The sequence below is a fragment of the Lacerta agilis genome, chromosome 3 (assembly GCF_009819535.1).
Source record: "Lacerta agilis isolate rLacAgi1 chromosome 3, rLacAgi1.pri, whole genome shotgun sequence".
Classification (NCBI taxonomy): Eukaryota; Metazoa; Chordata; class Lepidosauria; order Squamata; family Lacertidae; genus Lacerta; species Lacerta agilis.
In genome coordinates, this window is record NC_046314.1 from 76,544,608 (window position 1) to 76,556,943 (window position 12,336).

The 12,336-nt window shown below is 42.5% G+C and overlaps 1 protein-coding gene across 4 annotated transcripts in view; it reads left to right on the forward strand.

Annotated features, from left to right (window-relative positions):
• Positions 1 to 12,336, forward strand: part of SDCCAG8 (SHH signaling and ciliogenesis regulator SDCCAG8) — a 98,690-nt gene extending 86,354 nt beyond the window's left edge. For 3 of the 4 annotated variants that reach the window (XM_033144372.1, XM_033144371.1, XM_033144368.1), the window contains exon 17: positions 9,663 to 9,834. In XM_033144372.1, coding sequence (XP_033000263.1) covers positions 9,663 to 9,816 — 154 coding nt within the window. In that variant the 3' untranslated portion in view covers positions 9,817 to 9,834. Of the gene's footprint in view, positions 1 to 9,662; positions 9,835 to 12,301 lie in introns of those variants that run through there. The other variant, XM_033144369.1, reaches the window with a different exon arrangement.

Below are 12,336 nucleotides of genomic sequence, written 5' to 3' on the forward strand. Positions count from 1 at the left end.
AGTAACGTACAAGCAGATGTGCTGCTAGATCTACAGGCTTCTGCCAACCATATGGCATCTAAAGAAAGCTGGTTGGAGCGTCGGATAGCAAAGAGTTGGGATGGAAAGCCATGTGTCGTGTTGGTACAGGCAGTTGTTTTAGCTCTCTGTAAAAGGCTTCAGGAGATTGTGTAATGGAACAAATGGTACTGCAAGCCTAGTAACAGCCTTACCGCTGCTGGAGAGGCAATTGGCCCCCAGGCGCCTACTGCTTCATCTTTTTTTTCTCCCCCCCCCTTTCCTTTTTCTTTCTTTCTTTTTTTCTTTTCTTTTTTTGCAAATGTATTGGAAACTCCATGACTTGATTCTAAACTTTTGCTTGCTTCTGCACAATACATTGCTGAGGCTTCACCTTAGCTGCCTCTTTCTCTATCCCTACACCCCCAGAGAGAACCTGCAATCAGGTTTACTTTAAATGAAATACTGTAAACGAAATTGAAAGTATTTGGGCACTTTGCTAGAGTTTTTGCAGTGTCTTATGGCAGGCTGTGCTCTGCTGGCATTGAGGGGGGGGGGGAGGAATAGCATTTTAAGCACACCAGTTTGGCATTGCTGTTTTATTTGCTGCATTTTCTTTTTACTCCAGAGAAGTGCATCATCCCACCTGCGCTAATGAATTCAAGGCAGGTATCAGGACTATATTACTGTATCTGGATTTGTGTGCCTTACAGGAAACATCTGTGATGTACTTCCTGTCCATGGAAAATGCTAGATTTTAGACAATGAATGTTCAGACATTCCTATCAGTTTTAACTATGTGTATTTAACAATTCATTGAAGAGTTATTAATAAGCTATTGGTTTGGAAAGGCACTGGTCTGAAATGGAAAGTAGGCCATAAACTGTCGATAACTCATTTTGAGAAAGTTGAAGGAGTTTGGGCTCAAAGTTTGAATATTTATCAAAAAGGTAACTTGTTTATGAAAATATGCAAATAATCAATAATAAAGATTCACACTGTGAAATATTTTTTTTTTTTGCTAAGCTACCATTATTGTAAGTTGTTAATCAGGCTGAATATATCAATTAGAATTTCAGCTGTAATATTTAGAAGATTCTAAAGGATTTGCATTATTTGTGAAACTTGCTAATATGGGTTCTCCGAGAGCTCCTGTCCCTGCAAGCACAAGTATGCCTGCCACCCTCACAGAAAACAAGGTGAGCACTACAAATCTGGCAGGAATCAGGACAATTTAGTGAATTATCTAAAGCAGAGGTTCCCAATTAGGGGTCCAGGGACCCCGGGGGTCTGCAAACGCACCGATGGGGTCCGTGGCCCCTTGTCTTGCCTCCTGACCAATGATTTTTTTTGGTCATTTTTGCATGGCAATGTCATAAATGGTATGGTCTTTTTTAAAGTATACCTTAAATCCTCTGCTTATTAGGGGCTACCCCACATTTTGTTCAAAACTTGCTTTGCAGAGATAACTACCATAGAGTTATTAAAAGTTTCAAACGTAGGGTGCCTGTGGCTTGGCTTTTGAAAATAGAGGTTCCTCAGTAATAGCTAATTGGGAGCCACTGGTCATTTTGTACAAATAATTTTGGTTGGGGCCTGATGAGGTGGACAGTGTAAGTGCTGGGAACTGATCAATCACATGTCTGCTTTCCCCTTCTTCACTTGTTTCATTTAGCAGAGAGGAAAGGCAATACCTGGCTGCGTCAGGGCATCCACTAACACATGCCTCCTTGTGAGAGGAAGTAGTTGTGAGGCCACTCCTGGAAAAATATGACCCAGATCCAGAACGACTGCAGGAACTGCTGAGCAGTGCAGGCATCCCTTTCTTAGATGAGGCGATTGAGAAGGTGGTCAACAAGACAGCTCAGGCATTCCTGGATGACACAGATTATTTTGTTCCTGTTGAATCTGCACTTAGGCTGGGTTTGTAACTGGACTGCAGAAGAGGTGCTGTACTGGTGCTTGAAAGCAGTAATAAACTTGGATGAGGGCAGTTAAATCCCAACAAGCGGAGTGTGGTTATATGTTCAGGGCGTGTGTTTTAACCAGTCCTGGAAGGGTCAGGAGGTGCTCCATAGATCTATCATTGTCAAGGAGACTCAAGTGGCCTCAGTTGGTATACAGTGTCAGCTAAAGCTGGCATACCAGCTGCAGCCTCTCCTGGACAAAGATATTTTTAGCCTCAGATAGCCTTACTCTGGTATTTCCAAGTGCTGCAGTACGTTCTTGTGATGAGGCTGCCTTTGGAAACTATCCAGAAGCTACAATCCAGTTCAAATCAGTTCAGCTAGAATGCTAAAAAGAACCAGGAAGTGGGATCCCATCACAGTTCCTCTGAAACCAACTTCATTGGTTCCTGTTTGTTCCTAGGCTCAGTTCAAATGTTTAGCTTTTGAAGCCCTACCTAACTTAAGATCCAGGTACGGTATTTGGTGGGTTGTCTTTTTCCTGTATCCATCTGCCTGTTGACATCTAGATGTGAAGCTTTTTATTTCTGGTAGCACAACCATCAGGAGTTAAAGGAGAGATCCTTTTCCGTAGTGATACCTTGCCTGTGGAATGTTTTACCAGACAAATACCAGTACCTTTCATTTCCTATGCTCTTTAAACATTGGTGAGAACTATGATTTGTTTGTGTGCGTTGTATTATTTCCCATTTATTATCTGCTGTGGGGTTTTGCAAACTGAAGGATGGAACAGAATGTGCATGTAAATAAATTAGCAAAAAAAGTTCGATTCTATTGGAATAGCACTATCAATTATATAGAAGACTTCACTTGGTTATAACATTTGAACATTATACTAAGCATCTGCAAGCCAAATACATCGTGACTTGTTCTTGCACTTCTGGCGCTGCTGAATTTGTTTATCTTACCATGAGCAACATGTCCAGTGTGCCTTTTTCACTTGTCTCTAGAAAATCAGTAGATACACAAAATACTTTAAAGAGAGACTTATTTCCCCTGAAGCCCCTTTAAGAAACAACTACCGGTAATTTTTTGCCTTGCATTTGTTCTTATCTACATGAATCTTCCTTCCCTGCTATCCTAAAATCAGTTGTTTTAAAAAGTTCAGCACATACAATGTGCCTGCATCAGAGGGCAGATTGTGCAGCTCATAAATGAATGGGTTGTTTGTGCCCATCACAGCAGTCCTTCAGTCTTCATCTAGAATTTGGCATCTTAGGCTCAGGACTGGATCCAAAGGAGTGCTGTATCTTTGTTTTTAAGTGCACACGCACACACATAAAAATGAAGAATGATTGATTTTTTTTTTTTAATGGAGACAGTGACCAACAAACGAACAGAGTTAACAGAAGCTGATACATTTATCAACATTGTTTTCTAATTTCTTGAAATGCCTGATGTCTCTTCAGGCCTCCCATACGCTCTGCACAAGCCATCAAAACCGAGTAAAGAATTCTCTCTTCGTTCTGCGCAGCATGCTCAAACACCACATGCACTGTCTGCTATGTGTCACTTCTTATGAAGCTCATGCTGGGAGGCTCTTTTTAAAGGCAAAGTGTTTCTAAAGAAAAGAGTTTGGATTGGGCAGCTTGTAGCTCAATACTGAATTTAGCATAGTGGTGGTTGTGGCTTAGTTTCATGCTAGAAGGCAGCAAAAACTGGCGCTTCAGAGCTGTGGAGGAAAATAAGGGCAATGGAAGTATATGGCAACTGCAGATGAAATTCTTGTTTTCCATTGCTAACTGAAGTGTTTGGCCTGGAATCGGACTTAACCCCACGGTTTCCTTAGTAAGCATGAAAAATGCTGCCAGAATGAAGGCATCATATTGACGTGCAGTCCTCTTCTCAGAAATTGCAAATGGTTAACTTCTTTACTACAGCTATTTCCTTGTGGTAGGGAGTTCCACAGTTCAACTTCCCTTGAGTGAAGTGCAGACATTGGCTCTGGAGGCATTATACATCATCTTTCCTATTTAAAGGCAGAATTTGCTGATCCAGAGGCTCCAAGTGGAGAAGCTTTTTAATTGTATTTTCCTCTACCCACCCTCATTGCCTCTCAAAGTATTTTTATTTCTCTCCTGACATTTCTTTTCCGTACTTTCACACTTAGCTTGTACCTTTTCCCGTCACCCCAGACTGTCAATTTCTTCATCCCTCCTGCCTGCTTTTACATTGCTTCTTCTTGCCACAACAGCTTCCCATTTTCATCCCCATTCTTCTCTGTTCCTGTTGTTGTTACTACAACTATTAAAATATTCAATCCAGTTCCTTCAAGGAACCTTTGTGAACATTCCCCTCAAAGCAAGGGGACCCTGCCCCTATATCTACATCTCCAGCATCTTTGTTCATTGCCAACTTCTCTTCCACCCTCTCCCCACATGTGTGTATGTGGACATGGGTTCTCCAGCTCCTAATGCCTGGTTTTTCTTCTGAGATGGAGGTAGCAGCTGTCACCTTGGCATGTGTCGGATATGCTTCCTGGGTGACAAGAGAAGACTGGGGTGTGAGTGACTGTGTGTGTTTGTGGAGGAAAATAAGTGCCTTCTACAAGCACTATTTTATATGCTGTTTTCTATTATTATTTTATAAATTTCTATACCACCCTACAACCGAGGATCGCAGAGCGGTTTACAATATAAAAGCACAAAAATAATACCAAGTGTCGTGATGGATAGCTTCTTTTAATATTTCCAGGTTACTATAATAGTATCCACCTCTTTTACTTTCCCCAATATTCACTCCATATTTTTCTCCTCACAAAGCTGTCCCGTTCCTTCTCCAAAATTTCTGAGATGGGGATTAATCAACCACTATTCACTAGCATTCCCTCTGGGTAAGGGCTGAGTCTTGCCCAGCCTGTTGGGAACTGAGCTAGCTCCGGCCTACCTCTATTCAGCCCCAACAATGCAGTTTCATAGCCCAGTCATAATTACATTTTTTGGGGTGTGAAGAGCTCTTGGAAACTGATATTTATATCAGATAAATATTAGTTTGTGAGGAAACCACAAGTGCAGAGAAATAGGTTGCCAGGAGACAGCAACATGACCAACCCTATTTGTGATGATGTTCAGGAAACTCCAATAGGATGGGATTTCTTTTTCAGTTTGAGTGGGTCTTGTCAGTTTGTGTTTTGGCAATATCATCAGATGTTATATGCATTTTTCTAAGTACAAATAAAAGTAAGATGATGAGGAAAGAACCGTGTTTTGACTAAATACTCATCTATGACGTGAAGGAGTTAGCAGAGAGGCTTATGAAATAAATGGAGTGGTTAGAATTACTTGTCATGTTTCCTTAAAAGTGAGGCCACTGTGTTTTATGGGGCTTATTCCAGATTTTGTGCGAAGGATGCAGCCTTTAGTTCTGTTTCATTAACAGTATTTAATCATTTTTCATAAATTTAAACATTGCATAGGACTGCTTCACCACTCATATACATTGCTTGATGACCAGCAGCTGAAGTGAACTGATTCATTATGTCTCAAATGTGTGGGGTGATATTAAAGTTCTGTCTGTGGTTTTCTGACCCATAATGACTCATTCATACATAGAAGTCACCACAAGATGCTGCACTTATCAAATGAAGATAATGCACACGTACACACACACACACCCACACACACCCCTCTAGCATTTCAGTTAATTGATGTGTTAACTTCGCAGATTACCATTTTCTCACACACAAACAATATTTTTGCAGTGTACTGTAAAGTCAAGCACAACTGTTTTTCCTACTCAGGTTGATTGCTTCTGCATGCCTCTGTTGCCCATCCGTGAATCTGCAGTGCCAAAAACATGCTGTGCTTAGCACATTCCCATAAACTCATATTTTTCTACACAAAGAGAACTCAAGCAGGGGGAAAAAAACACAGTAATGTGCGAAGCCCTAAATGGTAACACATCTTAGGTGATTTGGGAACTTCAGGAGTGTTAAAAGAATGAATGGAAAACACACTGCAAAGCTCTTTGCCTATTAAAGGGACTGAATTATTTAGTGTTTAGCTTGAGTATTCAGAGGTCAAGAGGGCTGGCGTCTTCCTGGAACTGAAATCAGTCAGCAGAGAGCACTGTCATTTCCCGCATTATTCCCAACGCAGCCACCACAGTAATAGGGTTTTTATGATATGAAAGATTTTGCGGGGAGTGGGCACTGCAGGTTTCTAAAGGGCTGTCATGTGGAAGATGGAGCACGCTTGTTTCCTCCTGCTCCAGAGGCTAGGACCCAAACCGATTGCTTCAAGTTACAAGAAAGGAATGCCGACTAAACAGCAGGAAGAACTTTCTGCTGTTAAGAGCAGCTTGACGGTTAGAATGGTCTCCCTTGGGAGGTTGTGGACTCTCCTTCCTTGGAGGTTTTAAAGCAGAGGTTGGTATGGCCATCTGTCATGGATGCATTAGCTGAGATTCCACAATTGCAGGGAGTTGGACTAGATGACCCTCATGGTCCCTTCCAACTCTACAATTCTATGATTCTAAACACTACATAAAAACAGCCTGCTGTGTCGGGCCTATGGCCCATCCAGTCCAGCATCGTGTTCTCACAGTGACCAGCAGGATGCCTGTGGGAAACCAGGATGCAGGATCCAAGCACAGAAGCCCTTTCCCCTCCTGCACTTTCCAGCAACTGGTATTCAGAAGCATTACTGCCTTCCAACATGGAGGCAGAGCATAGCCATCGTGGTTAGTAGCCATTGATATCCATGATTTTTCTAATTTTTCTAATCCTCCTTTAAACCCTCCTAGTTGGTGTTCTTCACTGCCTCCTGTGGCAACGAATTCAATACTTTTAACTACCCACTGCATGAAGAAAACATGAGAAGACCAGTTACCATAGCTGAGTGTGCAAGGAATTCTCAGAAGATTCCCTCTTCCTGCTTTCAAATCCCGTAAACTCTCTGCGTTGGAGGGGGAGCTATTTTCCCCAGCGTTTGACTTCACCTGCAAAGTCATGCAGCTGCATTATCCCTCCACGATCTAATATTGAAATGTGGGCTCTCTTTTCCTAAGTGGTTTATTGCCTTTTTTGCAGAATTCCTTTGGCCCGCCGACTTTCTCTGAGTCTTCTGTTCAGCTCAATTGGTTTCTTTCAGTTACCGTGGTAACCAGCAGATGGGGTTCTTGACAAGGGTCAGTAGGGAGGCTGCCACATATACGGGAAGAGTGGCTAAATAACAAAGCTTTCAGTGCTGACAGTTCAGCAATAGCCAGCCAGGAGTAGTTATCAGATTACTTATATTAAAACCTAATTAAGATGTGTGCCAGTAAGTGCAGAGTGGATATTGGATTTGGTGATTTAGCTGCTGCCAGTTGCTGTAATTCAATCTCACTGCTATGGCACCTACAGCTTTGCAGAGTACAGTAGAAATTGGTTGCATGCATAATCCGATGGTACTGGAATGATACATAATGTAATCGTTTGGTCTCTTCCGGCTTAGCACCTCAATCCTGGCCTCATTAATATATTTATAGCAAACTGGAGAGAGCGAAGGGATCTCTTCACATATTACGAAATCTCCCTGCCAGGTGAGCTTTTGCAACCAATGCTGTGACATGTCATATATTTACCAATTTTACAATATGGCAGTCAGTTATGGAAGATGATTAGTTTTACTTTGGGGTAGTGGCAAGAGGAAGAGAACATTGCAGAAGTAAAAATGGAAAGCACTTTTTTGTGGGGGAAACACATTTAAGAAGCCTTCTGATAGCATGCTGCCGAGTGCAGTGCATCTGTTCAGGATTCCAAGTACTCTATTCCCCTTCTCCTTGATTTCATTCCTCTATCTCTCTTTCCTTGGCCCTGCCATTCATCAGCATACTTTTTGTTGGAGTGTGTGTGTGTGTGTGTGTGTGTGTACACACCTGTGTCCATTCCCAGCTACATTAATTTTTTTTTATTCTCCATTGATGCTCGTGGGCAGCTGTCCCATCTCTGGGGACATTTAAAAATAGCTTCTCAGTGTATACCAGGAAGTGGCCCTTTCACACAATAAGATGGTTATTTCTCACTTTTATACGTTATGCTTCTCTGTTCTAGCCACTCTAGTCCATCACTACCTGCCTTCCACCAAGTTGCTACGCTCATGCATTTGACATCCCATGCCATTGAGTTATTGTGGGACTGTTTATGGGGTAGGGGTTTTGTTTTTGCCCCCTTAGACTTTTTCCTTGCTAAAGATTTTGGAACATCTGTAAAGCCTGCCAATACTTCTCTCTTGTGTGTGATGCTAGCTACATGGTAGTAGCATGGAAGGACCCAAATATATTATCATATACAGTGGTACCTCGACTTACGAGCGACTCGACTTCTGCATTTTTTCGACTTCCGAATGACCTCCAGAAGCGAAAAAATGGCCGCTGCTACCGAAATTTTCGACTTCCGAAGTGAAAGCAGCAGCACGATACCTCGACTTACGAGGTTTTTCAATGCGGTTTTTTCGACTTGCGAAGTTTTTTTCCGTTCCGAGATGGTGGCTTCAACTTGCAAGATTTCGACTTACGAGCACGCCTTCGGAACGGATTAACTTCGTAAGTCGAGGTACCACTGTATACTAATACAGTCTAGACCAGGCATAGGCAAACTCAGCCCTCCAGATATTTTGGGACTACAACACCCATCATCCCTAGCTAACAGGACCAGCGGTCAGGGATGATGGGAATTGTAGTTCCAAAACATCTGGAGGGCCGAGTTTTCCTATGCCTGGTCTAGACCCTTGCTTACATCCCAGTTATCTTCCTGTAATATTTGAGGTATCTTTCATGTCCCTGAGTAGGACTATGCATACACTTTGTATTATGAGGTGGTTTTCTACCAGCGATCAGGGCTGGGTTAGCCATTAATCAAAATAAGCTTGGTGCTTAGCGCATCAAGGGAAGGGGGCACCACAGAAATTTCCCATTGTCGGATTTACCATGAATAATATGGTGCAGCTGAACCAGGTTCCACAAAAAGGCTCCTACAATAAATGAATTTAGTAATATAAAAGAATAATAGAGATTAATGATATACATTAATCTTGGAAATACAACAGAAATAAGTCTTGTAACTGGAGTCCCCTGAGCTCACATGATCGTTCTTATCTTGGTCATGTCGGCTCTCGCGTTCAGTCGTCCACTGAGAGTGATTGCAGTGTTGCCAGATTTTTTTGGGGGGACGGGATGTCTCCAAATTTGGAGGTAATTATGGGGGGGGGGCTAGGGAGCAAAATATTAACCACATAGATTTGGAGGCATCCATTGTGTCAACCTACAATGAAATTATACACACATCACCCTAGAGTTTCATTTTATTTGTGACCGATTGTAAGGCAATATGTAAAAAGTGAGTGACAATTGACTGTCATGTATATAATAATGTGATTAACAATAAACATGATTTTCCATGTTATTGTAGGTTTTGTAGTTTGCAGTTTGAATTGGATATATATGGGGACACCGAAATATTTTAAGTGCTTGGGGCCTCTAAATGGCTTAATATGGCGCTGCCAGTGATACATATTGGCAAAGGTAATTTTGTGAATTCTTCCAGATAAGACTTCCAATTTAAAAATAAAAATACTTGACAATGTGTCTGTGCAGGGGAAGAATGTATACCTAAAGGACAGCTTCTACCATGCGCTTCACTTCGGAGAAGCCTTGGGTCATTCCCTCCTATAACTGCCCCATCAGAGCAACCTCTTTTTTTTCCTTCTTTTTTTCCAGGTTACAGCAGCTTGACAAGCATTGCCAGACTACTGCCCAGCAGCTAGTGGAGTTGCTGAACAAGCAGAATGAGCTATACAAGGAGAGGCAGATGCTTACAGAGGAGGTGGAGTTCCTGAGGATTCAGGTACCACTCAGAACCAGGAAAAAATGAATAAAAGCTGGAGAAAAAAACTTTTGACCATCAGTGACTAAAACAAAAGAACCCGTCCAATACAGTTTCAACATCTGAATCCTGTGAATTCAAATTCAAATCGTCACCTTTATACAGTTGTTGATCTGGGCACTCTAAGCTTCCCCAGTTTTTGCCCTTTCTCCTTCCCTAGAAGAGGAGCTCATTTGAAGGCTCAGCTGTCATAAAAAAAAAAACACAGCCACAGTTGGACATTATATTTCCAGTGAGCACTGGAAAGAGTGCTGTAGGTGCCAGTTACAAAAAGGCATTGGGGCATTAAGAACACAAAATTGCCGCCCCTGCGAAAATAGCAGGCACCCCAACTACACCTGCACCCATGGAGAAAAAAGGCACGCCATCATCCACTGTTGCAATTTGTTCAGAGAAGTGCGCTATTTGCACAGAAGGGAGGGGCAGTGGGAGTCCAGTCCTGGTACCCAGTGAAATTGGGGCATGTTTTAGGGGGCATGCTCAATGCAGGAGGAACAATTCTCTCATATGTTGTGGATTTTGGAGGGGATAATTGCTGCGATATTTTGCAGCTGCCATAAGAAGTACTGGTGAGTGCACTTGGCACTATAGCTGAACATGATATGATCTAGTTGCAGCGAGTCTTGAGCTTGTGTGCTCTCCCTTCCTTTGAGGAGTTCAGAAGCTGTCACATGTGCTTTGGTCATCTGAACCAAGAAACTATGGGTTGTTTAAATATTGTGTATGACTAACAAATTCTGCTTTCCTTACATGGGGCAAATACCAGAAGCCTTGTGCTATCTATTCCGAAGTCTGACTAGATACGGAATATATGCAACCTTCTTTTTATAAAAGAGCTGCTTCCTATAAAAATCATAAAACTACTACCCAAATTGGTAAAAATTAAGGTGCTGGCACACACACACGTGACTTGATAAATGGTAAAATGTCTCTACCACCCCTCCCCTCTTCCTGCAACCCTATCTCCCTTTCTGAAGAAGTGTGCATGCACACGAAAGCTCATACCAAGAACAAACTTAGTTGGTCTCTAAGTACTGCTGGAAGGATTTTTTTATTTTATATTTTGTTTTGACTATGGCAAGACCAACATGGCTACCTACCTGTAACTCCCTTCTCTACTGAATTTGAGATGAGTTTTAAGTATATATATATTCATATATTTCAAATAAAAATATTTAAGGTCCTTCTTTTGAAACTGCACACATACAGGTATATTAAAATCACTGTTAACAATAAGGTCGGTTGTCATGAACAAAATCAACAGAACTACTGCATGTTCTCCTTACTAAACGACAAGGGAACGGGTGGCGGTGTGGTCTAAACCACAGAGCCTCTTGGGCAGAGGTTGGCAACCTAAGGCTCATGGGCCGGAAGCGGCCCATGAGTGTCGCTTAACCAGCCCATGAGCCAACCCACAAACCGAGCCACCCGCTCAGCAAATCCCCACACGGTGTGCTAAACCAGCGCAGTGCAGTGCAGGGACTCTTCTGCGGCTCCGGAAATCACTTCTGCACATGCCCAGACGCCAGAAATCGCTTCTGTGCAGAAGCGATTTCCGGCATCTGGGCATGCACAGAAGTGATTTCCAGCGCTGCGGACGTGCGCAGACGCGATTTCCGATGTTGCGCTGCGCCGGTCCGGCCCACAGAGGATTTCCACAGGAGTGATCCGGCCCATGCCCAGTAAGCCTTGACTACCCCTGCTCTTGCGCTTTCTGGCCAGAAGGTTCCAGTTCTGCCATAATTCACCACCAGAGGTCACTATTAGAGGGTCAGTTATGATTGCTCATAATCACCAATTTCTCTGTTAGTCCTTACTGGTTGTACAGAAATGCCAAAATGGAGCTGGGAAGATGTTTCCGGCTTGAGGGTCACATGCCTAGAAAGGTTACCCACGTGAGGAAGTCAGTGGTGGGTCAGCAAAAACTCACATATAAACCCCATATGAACATCATTCCCCCCCCCCCATGCACAATAAATGACAATGTATGAATGGTAGTGGGATTAGGGATGTGTGGGATCCACTCTTCTTGTGTGAAAGGGACCTTTTCTTAGCATAAAGCCAGCTTCCTTTTGATACAGCGGCCCATCCCTTGTAATCTGATAAAATTCACAGTAAACTGTATTTTTGCACAAGCCTGCCATCTCCAAGAAAATAAGAGGCAGGGAACCAAATGTGCCTTAAAAGCAAGGGCTCCGTTATTTTCTGCTAAACATGAACAATGTTTAGAACTCATTAAAACCTTGATTTTCCAGAATGAAGTATTGCCATGACACGTTTTTTGCCTCTCAAAGTAAATGGTCAGCTTATGCAAGTTACACGCCTTTGAAACCATTTTCTGTTACAGAACAGTGCCATGTTCTCCACAATTGACGAACCTTTATTTTGAGACCTTAACCACAGGAAGAAAGCAATATAAACACTTGGTACTCTTGCAAGTGACCGAAGTCAATCCTTGGTTTTTCTCTTTTAGTTACCCAGTGCGCTACAGCTGTAATACTGAGCGGC